Source organism: Balaenoptera ricei, chromosome 16 (genome assembly GCF_028023285.1).
Source record: "Balaenoptera ricei isolate mBalRic1 chromosome 16, mBalRic1.hap2, whole genome shotgun sequence".
NCBI lineage: Eukaryota > Metazoa > Chordata > Mammalia > Artiodactyla > Balaenopteridae > Balaenoptera > Balaenoptera ricei.
Window position 1 is genome coordinate 107,186,527 of NC_082654.1, and position 17,038 is coordinate 107,203,564.

At 55.8% G+C, this 17,038-nt stretch overlaps 1 protein-coding gene across 1 annotated transcript in view; it reads left to right on the top strand.

Moving 5' to 3' along the window:
- The first annotated feature begins 1,908 nt into the window (after positions 1-1,908).
- CAPN9 (calpain 9) overlaps positions 1,909-17,038 on the top strand; it is a 47,794-nt gene continuing 32,664 nt past the window's right edge. Inside the window, 5 exon segments of the mRNA XM_059899658.1 lie at positions 1,909-1,964; positions 2,956-3,153; positions 5,963-6,182; positions 13,168-13,238; positions 16,132-16,249. Of these exon segments, the coding sequence (XP_059755641.1) occupies positions 1,909-1,964; positions 2,956-3,153; positions 5,963-6,182; positions 13,168-13,238; positions 16,132-16,249 (663 nt within the window).

Here is a 17,038-nt window from a genome sequence, read left to right on the forward strand (position 1 = left end):
CTAAGATGCAGGTTACACCAGCCTCGGTCCTTCCCCAGTGGACCGGAGGTCCTGCCCCGATGCCCTGGGTGCATAAGATCTCCCCCTGTTCCCATGCCACTACTGGAAAGGAAGGGAAAGGAAGACTATGGGAGAAATGGACTTTATAGGGTGTTTAAACTTTCAAGTGACTGCTAATTTACAGACAGAGAGAGAGAGAGGGAGAGACTAATCCAAAATGAAAGAGTGTGTCATACAGCAAAATTTAAATTGAATTTTTAGTACTAGATATAACGGGAGCTTCAGAGCAAGAGGAGATAAAATATATAGTTTAAAAAAGTAAAGTTAGCATGTTTGCACCCTAAACCATGGGGTGTAAACGTCCAGGGTTCAAGTCGCCCTAAGAGCTGTGTGCAGGGGCTTTTAATCTCTGGAATAAGATTAAACGGCAGGGGGAGAAGTGCCAGGGCAGAAGGACCTGGGCGATATTTATCCTTCCGCGACACTAGATTTTTTTTAAATTTTATTTATTTTTAATTGAAGTATAGTTGATTTACAATAGTATATTAGTTTCAGGTGTACAGTAAAGTGATTCCGTTACACATATATATGTATATACCTATATTCCTTTTTTTCTATTCTTTTCCATTATAGTTTATTACACGATATTGAATATAGTTCCCTGTGCTATAAGTACATCCTTGTTGTCTATCTATGTTATATATGGTAGTGTGCATCTGTTAATCCCAACACTGGAGTTTTGAAGAGTAGAGTTCCTTCTCAGGGATGCAAGGGCAATTTCAACAGTGTCAGTTGGGGCCAGGGGTTTACTGGGGAGCTTAGGCCTCTGGAGGAAGCTGTATTCCGCAATAGAGGCTTCAGGCAGCTTCAGCAGTCCTGGGAAATGGAAGGGAAGTTCATGGTCTGTGTGACTCCAAACTGGAATCCCTGTGGGTCAACGGAGGCCCAAGACTGGCCAGAGAGCGTGGAGGGATTGGGCGGGTGCCTGAAGATGACCTCTCACCCCATGATGCGATGCCTTTGCGAGGCTCATTCCCACGCAGGAGAAAGTGGGCTCCTGCAGGGGGAGGAGTGCACAGATGGCGGGTGTTCCAGGGAAGAACAGGCCCCAGGGGAGGGAAGCGAGTCCCGCCTGGTAACCAGGTTTGCTGATATGAACTTGGGAGGCGGGAGGTGGAGGACAAGCTCTCACCTTCTAGGACACTCAGTGACACTCATGACCACAGCTGAACCTCCTTTTGCAAAGCACAGACTGCTGGGGACGGCCCAAAAAGGGAGACCGAGCTCGCCTGGAACAATGCCATCATTGCTCCGCTCCAAGCTTCAAGCTGGACTTTTAAGTCTATGGCGAGGCTCTGGAAAGCTGGGCTGTCAAGTGAGAACAAAGGATTTCTCCGAACCCACAAAATGACTTTTTTTTTTTAAAGATCAAAGCTTGGAAGCGTAACTGGAAAGTAAATCATACAGCAAATCGCCAGGGGACAACAGTTACAAGTAAAGGTCATTCCCACCTAAGAGAGAAAGCCCCCTGGGGCCGGGAGATGTGAGGATCTGAGGTGGCGGAGGGCAGAGACCCTTCCCCCTGCCCCCACGTGCCCCCCTGGGGAGGGCGGAGGGGGGCAGAGTCACTGCAGACGGTGCTTACCCTGAGAGGACTCCGCTTTGGCTTTGAGAGTGACTGAGACAGTAATATTTAAAACCGACCGGAAACTTACTGCATTGGACTGAACACCCTGCAGAGGGCCAGGAGAGATGTGCGCTCCCTGCAGTTTTCGGGCTCCAGGGCCGCGGGAAAGCAAGTACTAGAAAAGAGGGAATTGCATTTCTGTACATGTGGGACACAGGGCGTGGATTTTGAGACCCCAGGCCCAGCTCTTACTGCAGAAGCTGACGATTCTCAACCTGGGTATGTGGAACTCCTTTGCATACGCTGTGAGTGCCACGTACCGGGGCACAGGTGGCAGGTGACGACCGGGACGGCCAGTAAGGGAAGAGTGCAGAGAGTTCCGTGCTGGGGGGGAATAGAGCCGCCAAGATCCTAGGGCGGAGGGATTGGGAGTCTGAGAGAGGATGCCGGGGCATCGGCCAGGGCCCCCTCCCTCTGTGAAGCTGCCCTGCTGTCTAATCACCACTGGGCGTTGCCCTTTCACGGGCGTCTCAACGTAAAAAGAAACTCAAGCAAGTAAGTCTAGAGGGTTACAAGTGAAAACGTATTTCCCGTGCTCAGTCCACCCCTCTCGTTATGCCTTGTGTAATTCCCAAGAGACCTTTATGCAGCTGTAAATGCGCACCCTGCTCCCCCTTTCTCCACAAATGGGGGTGTCCTCTGCGTCCTGTGCTGCACCTTGACCTATCGGAGACCCTCCGCGTCAGCGTGGAGGTCCTCCTGGCTCTGTTCCGTGGCTGTCGGTTATCCCACTTCCTGATTGGCCGGGCCATAATTTTTTTTATCATTTCCCCCAGTGGCGGGCACTGAGCATTTTTCAACTTGTTTCTCAAGTGAGCAGCGCTGCAACGAAACGGATAAGCTTGAACATCTCCACTTTGCAGGGGTGCAGGTTCATCTGCAGGATAATTTGCCAGGAGGGAGCAGTTGGATTTAGAGAGTGTGTGCATTTGTAATTTTCATAGATATTAATAAGCTGCTCTCCAAAAAAACTGTACCCGTTTACACTCCCACCAGCCATTAAGAGGGCATTTTTAGCTCGACAGACCCAAAGTTTTGAACCTTTCTTCCAGGCCTGCCCCTGCTTCGTTCCTTTGCTCAGGTCCGAAAGCAGGAGGCCCCATCTTGCCCCCCCGCCATGAGGAAGCCCGGGCAGTGATTCTCCGAAGACAATCTGTCCCTTCTTCTCGCCTTCTCTCCTACCACACCTGCGCTGCTCACCTGGACACCTGAGCCTCCTGACTCACTTCCCCTCTTGTATCTTCCGCTACCTCTTCTCCACACGCAAGCAGCGGGGCCCATGCTGCACCCATCGCCGCAGGCAGGCTCCTGACCGCCACCCGCAGACACCCAAAACAGAGCAGTTCCAATTCCTACTGCGGGGTCGTCTGTTTTGCGTACCTGTCATACCTGGTGCTGGCGAAGAGTCAGCTCTGCTACTGTAACTCCCGGCCCACTGGCGTCCAGGACAAGGTCTCTGCGCCCAGGTGAAGGTTCAGAATGTTGTTCTTGGGTTTTGCCCAGAGGCCTCACAGACCCACCCAGGGGGCTTCTTGCATCCCACTGCCCTGATGCACACACACCCCACCCCACCCCCGGGCTTACTCAGGCCTCTTCTCTGGAGAACGAGAAACCCAGCGGCCTCTGCAAGCTGAGGGAGTGGAGGAGAGAGAAAGAAAGGACGGGAAGACCCCAGGGCCGGGGTGAGGGTGAGTTAAGCTGGAGTTCCCTTTAGCAGTTGTTCTGTTCAGGGGAGGAGAAGGCAGCTAAAGTGATGAGTGGTCTCTGTGGTCACCACAGGGCTCAATGCCATGCATGCCTCTAGGCTGGTGACAAGTGGACAGGCCTTGTGACAAGCAATGTGCACCGTCCTGTCTTGTCTGTGAGCAAACCCACGGGCCTTGCCCTCCGGACGGGCGGAGCGCTTCCCTGCGTGTGTGTGGGAGCTGCACACAGGAGGCTGAGATCCTGCTGGGCCCCCAGAACGCATGGCTCAAGATCCTCTAAATATGCCATCCAGAGAAGAAGCAAAGGTTTGGAAGATTCACCTGAGAGGCTCAGGTACAGTGTCTGCTTTCCAAGTTCCCACAGCAAATGGGCAGCCAGCTCCGACCCACCGGGCTGAGCTGGGGGCGGGCTCAGAGGTGCTGGGATGCAGCCCTAAGTCCAGGCAGTAAGCTCTGCTGAGTGCCTGCACCTAGACGTGGCCGGGGCACGGGCGGGGGGTGTGGACAGGTGACAGCACTCCTTCCTGTGGACCCTCGCCGCAGACCCGTGCAGGGGCCGGCGAGCGGGCATGCTGGGGCAGGGTCCTGGCGGCAGACCTGGCCCCCTGCGCTGGGGTGATGTCCTGGAGAGCAGGGGTGTGGGATGACCTCCAGGAGACTAAGGCATCTCTAAGCCCTTTTAGTGTAGTTCCCGCTCGCAGGTGTTTTTGCTTTAGTCACAAATGACAGTGCAGTCTCTGATTACCTAGTAACTAAGATGGGCTTTAAATAAACATGGGTTCATCCGGTCCACAGGAGAGACCAACACGGCAGGACAGGACCCCTTGCCTGGAGAGGTAGGGGCACGGTATACGGACATGCATCCCTGGAGCCTGGAGAGGGTCCAGCATCACGGAAACCCCTTACGACATTGAAATTGTGTTGAATTTCACTTCAAGGTCCTTTCCCCCTAGTCTCGGGGTCGTTTGAAGGGGAAATTCTGAAAAATCTGAGCTGGTGATCATTTCCCTGACCAAGGCATCACAGAAATGAATGGCCCTCACGCTGCTGCACCTGTCTCCCGGGCTGTTCTTAATCACCTGGAAACAGAGCTGTCTTACAAGACGCTGGCAGCTCCACTGTCTCTGGCAGAGAATTATTCCAGAATCCTTTATGGTGTGGTCAAAGAAACATAAGAAGCCTTTACTAGAGGCGGCAAAAGAGGCTCAGGAAGGGGGCTCTGAGATCCGGTGTCTAGGGCAGGGCAGGGGATAGACAGGACAGGGAAGGAGGCACCTGCAGCTCCTGACCCGGCCCGTGGATCCTGCCGGCTGCTTTGTTCCCAGCCGCCCCTCGCAGCCCTCACAGTTGCCCGTCAACCGAGTCCCAGAGGAACCGGGGCAAAGAGGCCCTGCCCAAGGTCACCCCAGGCAAATCTGGGAGTCCAACCCGGATGCCCCCAACTTCAGTGTCTGTACATCCCTGTAGACCATATGCAGGATTCTCTCGACAGAAAGTGTGTGGAGCCAAGTGAACGTTCCTGGGAATTGGGGGTCGTGTGAAAACTCATGCCACGGGCTTCTAACCACACCTATTAACTGCAGACCCCTTGACTCCACAGTGAAGCCCTTAGAAGCCTCGGGGCTTCACGCAGCGGCTCAGATTTTTATTAAACTGCTGCCCCAGAACATCATTTCTTCTCAAACGTGACAGCCTATTCGTAGAGTTTGGCAGGGCAAGGAATTTCATTAATATGATGTCTGTTTTTGCAACTGTTTTCCAAGACCAGCTGCCAGGAAGGATGGAGACAGCGGCATCCTTGCCCTGGAGGAGGGGCGGACATCCCCTGTGAGTGCACCCATGTCGGGGGTCAGAGCCCCAGCTCCGGCTGGATGAAATCCAGCCCTTCTGCTTTTGTAAGTAGAGTTGCATGGGGCACAGCCTCGCTGTTTGGTTCACACAGCATCGTGGCTGTTTTTGCTCTACAACCCAAAGCTGAGTAGCTGCCACACAGACCGCACGTCCCACGAGGCCGGGAAGATTTACTATCTGGTTCTTTCCAGACAAAGTTTGCCAGCCCTGCTCTAAATCAAAATGGGAGGCTGTGAGAAAGCTGTCCGTGCCACATGGACTATTGTGATTCACTAAGCTCTCTGCCAGCTACAGAACTCTGCGACTCTCTGATTTAAGAGGTGATTGAAGATCACCCCATGCCCTCTCCCCACAGCAAAGCCCACGCTGCCTGCCACCTCCTGGACCAGTTTGGTATCTTGCGCTCTTTTGCCATAAAGCCACCCTCTCTCTCCCACCAGGGTCTCCCCTGTGCATTAAGCAGAGAGCGCTGTCTCCGCCCAAACCCGGCTCAGCCTCAGAGCTCCTGCTGTGCTACAGGAGCCCCTGGGAGGGCAGAGGGCTCTGTGACAGTTTGCCATCAGGGTGCGCCCCGTTTCCGCCTAACAGGGAGGTCCCCAGGAAAGCAGGCAGAGGCCAAGGTCCACTTAGTCCAGTGCTGCCACACTGGCTCCTTTTGACTGGCACCTGCATCTCACCTCTCCCCATCCGTCACTGACCCCGAGTCCGCTGGCCCGAGGACAGCTACGCCTTTCCTCTACCGGGCCCCAGGGCCTCGGGAGCCCCCCGCCCCCAAGGATGCCCGCATCACCCACTCCTCGGGCCAGAGCTTCGAGGAGCTGAGGTGGGCGTGTCTGCAGAAGGGCGTCCTGTTTGAGGATGCAGACCTCCCAGCCAACAGTTCCTCTGTCTTCTACAGCGAGAGGCCCCAGATCCCCTTCGTGTGGAAGAGGCCGGGGGTGAGTGCTGCCAGGGCGGGCGGGCAACAGACACGGGGTGTGCAGCTCAGCAGCCCAGGAGGGGGCATCAAGGAAAGGATGGGCTGGGAGGCCTGGGCTATGCACAAACTGGACTTAGGCACATCTCCTGAGTCCCCTAGAAGGGATGCGGTTTGAAGGCAGGAATGGTGCTCGGGGGGCAAGTGGCTGCTCTGGGTGGTGGCCAGGGTATCTGGCTGCACCTGGCCCCCTGGCTCCACGATTCCCCGCCGAGGCCCGGGACTCAGGATCAGAGAGCGTCTTGTCTGTAGCTGGTGAGTGGAAGTCAAAGCTTTATCCGGAAGTGTCAGGTGACATGTCCCACCAGAGCCCAAGGGCAAACACGCAGAAACGGGTGAGAGGTGGCTCCCCGCAGATCCCTCACGCTAACGCTGAGACAATGCGCCCGATGTGCTCAGGGGCTTCTGGCCAGAGCCTAGGATGCTCAGAGGGGACAGAAGTTCACTCAGCGAGCGCTCAGGACCTGCGCGATGGACAGAAGGCATGTGAAGCAGGGATTCTCTCCCCAGACCATCTCCCTTCCTGGAAGGCAGCCATCATCTGTGTCCCCGCAGGCCCCCTGCCACCAGCAGTCTGGAGGTGATGGTCCCGCGTGGCACCAGCTGGTGCCTGGGACCAGGAATCAATATTTGCCGTGCTGGATTAGTCAGGACTCGACCTCTGACCGGGCGCCGGCTGGCTCTCCTTCCCCCAGGGAGGGTGCTGGTCTGGGAGCGGCCCCTGTGGGGACAGGACGCTGTGGGCAAGGCTAAGGGTGCCGGACCTAAAGGGGAGACCCTGAGTGCTGGTGCCACCCTGCCGCTAACGTGACCCCTGACCGTGGTCCCAGGCCTCAGTCTCCTCACCTGTAAGGTGGGAACAATAACGACCAACGTAGGCCCGACGTCTGGCACACGGAAGTTGCTCAGCAAGTGACGGCTGTTGTTCTGATTGCGGCTGCTATTAGTGCGTCATCAGCATCAGCTCTGAATCTCATCTCACCACGAGCACCACATCGACCTCACCATCTCCCTATATTCAAATAATGTCTAATGTCTATATTTTAAATACATAACATGTCTACTTTAAACAAACAAACAAACACGAAAACCTCCGGCCTCTTCAGGCCCGGGCCCAAAGCACACATAAGCTGTTACTTGCACAGTGGTAAGCTCTTTTTAAAAAATTAATTAATCTATTTATTTATTTTGGCTGCGCCGGGTCTTAGTCGCGGCACACGGGATATTCGTTGCAGCACGCGGGCTCCTTAGTTGCGGCACGCATGCGGGATCTAGTTCCCCGAGTGCAGAGTCTTACCCACCGGACACCAGGGAAGTCCCACGCAGTGGCTAGCTCTTTTTATTGCCATTTCCCGTTGTAGTCTGTGTGTGTGTATGTGTGCGCGTGTGAGTGCACATCTATAGGCCATGCTGCCGTGGTTCAGGTGTAAGCCACTTCTGGTTGTCCAGTATTTTCCTAAGTCTGACAAGGCTATCACAGAATGGCTCAGCCTCTCTTCTGAGAAATTCCGATCACTTCCTTTCCTCCTAACTGGTCTCCCTACTTCCAGCCGTAGCCCGTCAGGCCACCCCTACTGCCACCAGGGGCCTTGCCATCCCCTGCTCAGCGCCCTCAGTGGGCTCAGCATTAGCCAGGAGTGAGGCCCGGGCTCCCACACAGCCCCTGTCCCCAGGCTGCCCTGCGCCCGCCGCCCCTCCCCGCGGCCGGACCCTCCCATCGGAATGCCCTGTCGATCTGGGAGGCCCTTCTCTGCTTGGGGAATTCGGGCTCTTGCAGGGGCCTCACGCACCGAGCCTTCTTGGCCCCCTGAAGAACTGTCGGCCGTCCTATTTCAGCACTCATGCTGTTCTAATGTAATGACCTGCCTGTGTCCCTCCTCGGCGCCCAAGTCTTCCGAGAGGCAGGCCCTCATTCATCCCATACCCCACTGCACTCTCAGCTTCCAGCACCTTCTGTCACCTTCTAAACAATGATAGCAGCCAGCAGTTACGATGCCCGGCCAACACTGACTGTTCCAGGATTGTCTCATTTAATCCCACACAGTCCTAACATCCGGGTATTATCATTATCCCCGTTCTACCGAAGGAGAAGCTAGAGCCTGATGGGTGACGCGCACAGGCAGTACGTGACAGAGCTGGGCACCTCCCCAGGCACTGCCCCGGAGCATCGAGTGCGACGGGAACCCAACGCCGTCACCCCCGTCCGGGAGGGCGCCCACCCTCCAGCCTACGTGGTCATCCCCTGGCTTCAGGTGTCATTCTGCAGCCTACAGCTTGCCTTCTCTTTGCCAAAGTTGAAATTGCTCCACGATAAGAGCGTGATGTGCACAGGCCAGGCTGGAGACCGTCTTTGTCCCCTCCTGGAACGAGGGCCCCCGGGACCCCCAAGGGATTCCAGTGCCCCAGACTGCAGCTCTGGGAGGTGCTCACCTTAACATTGATGTCTGCTCAGTGCCGCCCTGAATGATGGGCGAGGCTCCCACCCAAAGGCCTGACACCTCGGGCCCCTCCATGCTCCGCTTTGATGTATCGTAACTGGGCAGCTGTCCTTCCTGCATTCACTTTCAGAATCCGTTCTGCCCTTTGCTTGGTCTGCGGCTGAGTTCACCCCCTCTGTCTTCATTCCCAGAAACACACTCTGCGTGTCTCCTACTCAGGGAGGGCAGGGGCTTTGCGTCCCGTCTTACGCAGGTCTATGACATCAGAAGCAAGGACCTGGGTGGGGATTGAGGTTGCTCTGGCAGGACGGAGCCCGGGGTCCCCGGGATGGGGTCAGCCAGGGCAGCAGGGCCACGGGAAGAGTCGCAGCGTCCCTCTGGGAGCCTCCGTGGCTCGGGCGCCGTCTGCCTTTCTCCTCAGCCCTCACGTGCTGCGTGTCCCAGCAGCGACTGCCCGGCCATCCAGTGGGAACGTGGGGCGGGCGCTCTGCCAGCACCACCTTCTTGGCAAACACAGCTCTGCTTGGGGGCCAGGGAGTGGTGCACGAGAGCAACCAGAGCCAGGAAAGTCATGGGACGTCTGGGGGTGCCGGAGAGGCACCTCGTACCCCCCGGGAGCCCAGGCAAGGAGGCTCCGAGGGGGAACCTGGGCCTGGGGTTGGGGTAAGAAGGGGAGGTCGCCCAGGGGTGAGCCCGCCCCAGGCCTCACGGGGAAGGCTGTGGATCTGGGGGGGCGTCTCCCGGCCTGATGGGGACACAGCCAGGGCGCAGTGCAGCCGAGGGCCTGCCTTCTGCGCCTGTAGCCCGAGCCCCTCAACTCACAAGCGCCTCGGCTTCCCTTCGCCCCCCGACTCCCTGTCTGCCTGCTCCCATCTGCCTTCTTCCATGCAATTCCCTCCTGACTCCTCGGCCTCCTGAAGGCCCGGTCCCCCCTCGAGCCTCGGCCGACGGCCCCTGGCAGCCTGCGTGCACCACGGCACGTGGCCGAGACCTCCCTGCACGGTGGCGCTCCCTTTGGGGCTGCCCTCCCCCCAGAGGCCATTGCGCTCCAGGTCCCCCTTCCCCCACCCCGTGCCCCCTTCTGCCTCGACTGCCCTGGGCACACGGCCGGGATCCGCGCACAGCCGTGATCGTAGGGCCCAGCCTCTCCAACCTCGTTAGAAATGCGGCTTTTCCCTTTTAAAATTAAGTACTTAATAGAGAAAAGTCTGTGTGTTTGGCTGAGCCCCTAATGAGGTACAAGGTGAACCGTACAGGCCCTGAAAGCAAACGTTCCTGGACACTCGGTCCCAAGTCCTCCAGGGAAACCACCTGCTGGTGCCCAGGCCGGCCTCCCTCCCCGGGTCCCCGCCGCCGTCTGGGGTCACCTCAGCTCTGTGGAGACCCCTCTGATCCTCCCTTCACAGGACTGTGGTTTCAGGTAACCCTCGTCCTCAAGCCCCCAGACAACATTTCTCACGAACAAACACGCCTCTGGGGCCCACACGCATATGCAGGACTCCCAGCCATAAGCGCCACGCACAGGAGCGCACACGGGGCACACGCGTGGGCTCACGCACTCCACATGCCTACACACGTCACACATTCAGCAGAGAAGGCACCCACACCTGTCCGCACACGTGCCACGTGGCACGTAGGCGTCCGGCACTCCCACACAGCGCCCCTTCACACACGCGCGCACAGAACCGTGTGACCGGCGCAGGGTTACTCCGACACACGGCAGCGCTGGACAGACAGAGGCATCGTCACACGTGACAATCTCGCCAGCCTATACCTCATGGCTGATTGGCATTGGCTCGATGAGAATTTCTGAGTTTTCTCTTTTTTTGTATTTTTCTCTCTCAATGCACAGTTTGATGCAATTTGATAAAATTCTCCTGAACAAAAACAACCAGTTGCAAGACAAGAGCTGGGAGGCGGGGGCACCTGCAGGTGCAGTTGGTGGAGCTGGTGAGGCGGGCGAGGCCGCAGAAGTCGGGGAGGGGCGGACAGCAGGGAGGGGAGGAGGGGCCTTCACGCCCACAGCCCATCGTGTACCAGGGGGCCCAGCATCTGGCCCGGGGCTGGGCAGCGGTCTGCCAACCTTCAGACTCCATTCTACACGCGCTGCTCATGCAGGCCCTGGAGCAACTCCCCTGGGAGGGCCTCGGGGCCGTGCAACAGGGCTCTGGGGACTCCTGGGGTGCCCTTGCGGGCAGGGGCTCCAATACAGATTCTACCACCAGCCAAAATGTCCCATCTGGAGGAGGGTGGGGTCTGTGTCTCACGTGACAGATAAGAACACAGCCTGGAGAAGTCAGATGGCCGGCCTGACCCGCCGATCGGGGAGGGCTGCTGCTGGGACCACTCTCACTTCCCTGGTTTGCGCCTTCCCACGTGCAAACGCCCTTGGGCGCTGAGGTCAGGGAGAGAGAGAGAACATGGGGGCGGGGGGATCCTCACGGGCAAGGCAGGGCACGGGCACAAAGGAGCTGCCCCTCACCTGTAGTTGCCCTTCCTGCTGTCATATGATGCCAAGACTCCCGAGGTTACCTGGAAAGAGGCAGGAATTCTAGGGCTGGTGTTCAGGATGTCAGCCAGCCCTCTGCCAGGCCTGGGTTTGTCCTACATCAATGGCACAGTGCTTTTCAGAAATTCTCCTGGTTGAGTTTGCTGGGATATTTTTATTTTTTTAATTGATTTGGCTGTGTCGGGTCTCAGTTGTGGCACGCGAGATCTTCTTTGCAGCACGCAGACTTCTCTCTCGTTGAGGCGCGCAGGCTCAGTAGTTGGAGCACGCGGGCTTAGTTGCCCTGCGGCATGTGGGATCTTAGTTCCCCGACCAGGGATCGAACCCGTGTCCCCTGCGGTGGAAGGTGGATTCTTAACCACTGGACCACCAGGGAAGTCCCTGGGATGTTTTTTAAACTAATAAACCCCTGGGCTGGCACATCCTGGAGGCTGCAAAGAGAGCCCCATCATTCTTTAGCCTGGGAATTCCTCCTTCCTTCAAAGAAATCACCACCCTCTTCTGGCCCTTTAAGACACAGACCAGAGGAGAAGCAGGGTCCTGGGAAGCTTGTGGAAAGCAGTTAAGGACAAAGCTCTTCCCCAGGCGTCCACCCAGACCTGGTGGCGAGTGGCTGTCTCCAGCCCTCATTTCTGGAATAGGTGGGGAAAGTCCCTCACTCACCTAACTGCATTTGGACCCAGTTAAAATGATGGGGGGCTTCCCTGGTGGCGCAGTGGTTAAGAATCTGCCTGACAATGCAGGAGACACGGGTTCGAGTCCTGGTCCGGGAAGATCCCACATGCCGCGGAGCAACTAAGCCCGTGCGCCACAACTACTGAGCCTGAGCTCTAGAGCCCGCGAGCCACAACTACGGAGCCCGCGTGCCACAACTACTGAAGCCTGCGTGCCTAGAGCCCGTGCTCTGCAACAAGAGAAGCCACCGCAATGAGAAGCCCGCGCACCGCAGCCAAGAGTAGCCCTCGCTCACCACAACTAGAGAAAACCCGCACGCAGTAGCAAAGACCCAACGCAGCCAAAAAACAAAAAAAAACAAAAAATGATGGAGCATCCGCTGTGTACAGAACTTTCATCCACATCCCCTGATTTGTTGATTCCCCTCCCTGGACAGTTACACGATGCCTCTCAACTGCCCGCTGTCTCTGAAGCAGCCCATCCCCTGCCGTCACTCTGTCCCTCCCCAGCTTGTACATCTGTTCAGGGGTCTGGCCCCAGTCACTCTTCAGGGACTTTCTCTTGTTCCTTAACTGTAGTCCACGCCGGGAATGGAGCCTGATGCCTCAAAAAATGGAAAGAAGATATGAATTTTATATAAATGCTCTCAAAAACCTTTTGTTAATGTTTTATACATATCTCTCCATGTTTTATATACATAATTATATTATATACACCTATATGATTGTGTGTAATATATAATAAAATATATAATGCACTGTGATAAAATTATATGAGCGATATGTGCACATAATCTATAGATATATAAAAGTTTTCACCTAAATGTGTGGTTAAAAAAAGAAAGGAGCTGGAGGTGGGTGAGGGGGAATTTGTGCTTAATCCCAGGCCTGTGGTGTGGGTATTACTTCACTCTAAGAGGAGGAATTTGAAGCCCACAGAGGGCACAAAGCTCGTAAGCGTGGAGCTGGCATGCAAGCCTGCGGCCCCGGCTCCTAGCCCAGGGCCCCTGAGCGGCGAAGGGAAGCCTCAGTGTGTGGTCCTCTGTGCAGCCAGGAGGGTCGCGTGTCCGTCTGGCCAGAGGGCGCATGGGAGTGCTGCTCAGAAGGCAGGACCTCTCCCCAGGGTGTGACCAACCAGCGACAAACCCAGGTCTGCGAGGAACAGGGTCACGGCAGTCTCTCACCTCTTCTTGTCCCTTCTTGGGAAACATCAAATACAGGAAAAAAGCCCTGTGCTCCGAGTAAGGAGAGAGCCCCTGGGCCTGCTCCATCACTCCGGCCCTCCACGCGGTGGGCCTCACTTTAATGATGCTTTCCTTCTTCCAGGAAATAGTGAAACACCCAGAATTCTTTCTTGGAGGGGCCACCAGGACAGACATCTGCCAGGGGGGAGCTTGGTAAGTGTGAGGGGATGGAGCGTGGAGAGATGGGGTTGGACAGACCATCCCATGGGGGCCAGCAGGAGTAGCACCGGGTCCCTGAGAAGCCAGGGGCACAAGAGTTGGGACAACATCAATGTGACCACCCTCTTCCACCTCCCTCCCCCTCCCTCCTTCCCGGTCTCCCGGTCTGGCCCCAGCTGAATGGCACCCAGGGACTCCAAACCCCCTGCATCGTCATTCCTCCGGCGGGTGGATTCCCCTCTGGTCCAGGCTCGCAGCCCAGGAGTCTACAGAGAACAGAGATTCCCAGTGCCCTGGCCTGGCTCTCCTGCACCGTGACCAAGGCTAACACTCACATACAGGAACTCAGCCCCTGCCAGGTATTCTCCTAAGTGCACGTTGCCTCATTTCATCTTCCCAACCACCCTTCCAATTTTACAGAAGAGAAACCAGATCTGAGGGAAGCTAAGTGACTTATCCAAAGTCACAGGAGTGATGGCCAGGCAGAGTCAGGGTCCTAACTGGCTCTTAACCATGATGCCACCCTGTCTCTCAGGGGCTCATACTTTGGGGAAGTCCCGCTCACCACCAAAGCAATCCAATCTCCTTCCTGCTATTGACTTGAGAGTGTCCCCAAGCCAGTTAAACTGGGCCCTACATTTCAGGATTTAGTCCAAAATTGGGCTGGGTTTACCTTTATTCTATCTATGTAAAAAAAAATAAAAAGAGAAAGAGAGAGACCTAAAAAACATACCAGTGGAGCAAACTCACTTACAGCCGAGCTACCACCACTTTGGTCTAATGGTTAAAGTGGTCCATGCTGGAACCTCCATGTTGAGTGACCAAGCTCCCCTCACACAGAACGTGGAAGCCACAAAGCTAGAGGGATGACTGCTGAAAGACAGAGATGGTGGATCATAGATAGACCACAGAGAGCTAGATGGTGGAATTATATGTTCTAGATGTAACTTTGACCTCTCAGAAAGATTGCATTCAGATCGGCGTTCATTTACCGAGGTGCAGCCCCTAGGAGGGTCTCCCTGCCCCTGCTCCCACATCTCCCCTCTCGTTTCTCCACCCGCCTCTTCCTCTGCCTGCCCTCCCCCTACACCCCTACATTGCTCTTCAATAGAAAATCATGGAACGGGCGCCTTTATTTTTCACAGTTTTGGTTTGTCACATTGGTGTAAGCGTGTATGGTTGGTTGGCGGTTGATTACGAATATCATTTTGTAACACTTCCATTACATCGAATACTTTTCATAGCATACGTGTACCTTATGAAGGGTCACCATCAAATGGCCCTGCAGCCCAAAAAAAGAAGCAGAACAGGACCGCACCGTTGCCCGCCCCCCACCCGTTAGCGCCCCCTGCGCGCAACCTTCTACCCAGCCGTCCAACAAACTGACCTGCAGGGGTGCCATCTCCTGACCTGGGTGCAGTGCTAATGTGGATGATCCCACCCATCGGTACCCACCCAACAGAGATAAAGCAATCTCGTTTCTCCCTTTGTTTCAACTATGTAACTAACTTTGGCTTCTGAACCTCCCCCTTCAAAAGCTCAGAGCAATTTGACTGAATGGACTCTCAGACCAGGAAAATACACACAATTCCCTACCCTGGCGAAGGCAAAACTTGGAGAAGAGTGTGGAGGCGGTCAGCTTACAGCAGGAGCTCACTCCATCCAGCTCTGGCCCGCCCTGGCCACCGAGAGCTGAGAGCAGGGATGGTCACCTGGAGGGTACATGGCCAACTCTGCAGAACAAAGGGTGCTGAGAGCCTCCAGCTTCTGTCCCTTCCCCTCTGCACCTCCCCAAAACCAGGCCCCCGGCTGCCAAAGACCAGCTGATGTGTTAGGAACTGGCTGTAGGCGCCCCGCTGGCGACACCCTAGGGAAAGCCAGAAGCGGAGGGCCTCCGAAGCAGCTTTCCTGACACGAGGCCCTCTGTGAGTCTCTTGCCTGTGGACGACATCCAGGAGGGGTCATTTGACAAGGCCCGAGCCCAGCGCACACGGCGCTTCCCAGGAACGTGCGCTCTCAGGAGGCCCAGCGGAGCGTGCTGGGGTCTCGAGTTCCACTGGCAGTGGCGTTATCTACAGAAAACAAACAGATGGGGGATAAACGTGGAGGTCCTGCCCTGCCACTTAACTGGATCCTTCTAGACCTCTGCTCACGCGTGTTTCATAGGCAGCACCGAAACACGGCTAGGCACAGAGGAGCGCTCGCTCCGTTCTCTAGACAGGCGGACGGAGGCCGCAGGAGTCTGGCACGACACAGACCAAATATCGTCTCATGTTTGATTTCGCTTTGGAGTTTTCCTCTACATGTGTGTTAACATGAAGACGTAGTTGGGGAAATCAGTAGATCAGTCAACAGATCTTGAAAATGCAAGATAATTGAAAGCAAATATCCACAGAGCTACCATTATCTATAACTAAACTGAGTCTAGGTTGGGGGGAGGCCTCGGTCCCAGAAACGCCTGCCCCAGGCACTGCAGGGCGCTATCTCTGAGATCCCCCAAAGGCCGCAGGTGCTCCCGGGCTACAGCTATGCTGCACCTGTTACCCAGTCCTGCTGATGCTACCGTCTGCAGCCTCGGCCCCCGGAGGGATGGCTCTGGAACTTCACAGCGCCGATGTGCAAGTATGTCTGAAATCCAAGCAAGCATATCCTGTAACATCGCCAAGACAGTGACAGTTGTTTACGACAAACTGGGCAGGAGAAGAGTCAGGAAGGGAAGCAGAAGGGAGGACAGAGGTATTTGCTGCTATTCTGATTCTGTCCACTCTTTTAAATGCAGAAAAGATGTGGCCACACCTGGAACGCCCCACATCCCTTTCTGGCCTCGAGTTTTCCTGTTTCTTGTGAATTGGTGGCGAAAACTGATTTCTGGCTTTCATTCTGCAAGCGACTGCTGGCTGTTAGCTGCTGTGGTCTCCCTTACGCTTAATGAAAAAGCACTGGCTAGAGTCGTCCCCCAGGACCAAAGCTTCGGCCCGGGTTACGCAGGGATATTCCACTTCCAGGTAAGGGGGCACCGTGGCCAGTGGACTGACCTCTTAGGGGCTCAGTGCGATGCCATGGGTCTCTCCAGCTGCGTGGGAGTCCTGGAAGGAAGCGCCCCTAGACCCAACCGCACTTCGTCAAGGAATAACCCCCGAAGCGTTAGGAGAGCCTTGCAGGCGTTCTGCCGTGAACCCTTGCAGGGAATATGCAAGAAAAGCCTAAGAGCTGTTTTGGCAAATCTGGAGGCCCATTTGTTAAGGGTTTTAGTATCTGGAATTTCTTGGGCTTTAAGCATAAATGGTCTGAAACGACTATACCTCCTGGGAACTGGATTGTTTCTCACAAACTGAGTCTCCTTATTAAAGAAATATAGGTTTGGAGACAAGAGTGAGTTTAAAAATAAAAGCTGGAAGTATCACAGCGGCATCTCCTGTCGGGATCCCCTGGGGGGGGGCCTGCCCTGGGGGTCCCTGCGTATTCTCACCTCCCCTTTCACCCGCTCCTTCCTCCGCCCCCAGACCTGCAGCAGCTCGGACCAGCTATTGACACACGCCCCTCTGCTTACTAAGTGGGGACCTCACACAGTTTTCTTGGTGGCCCTGGGCCTTCGCATACTACCTGGAAAAAGGAGAAATGACATTGCAAGCTCTGCTAGAACAAAAAGGGATCCTTCAAAGGAGGCGCAGGTGCAGACACAACCCTCCTCCTGTCCCTTCGGCCCGGCACCGCCCCTTCTCCTCTGGGCCAGCCCAGCCCTTCCGTCTCCGTCTCCGCAGCCGCAATCTGAGTTCTGATTCCGGCCCTTTTGC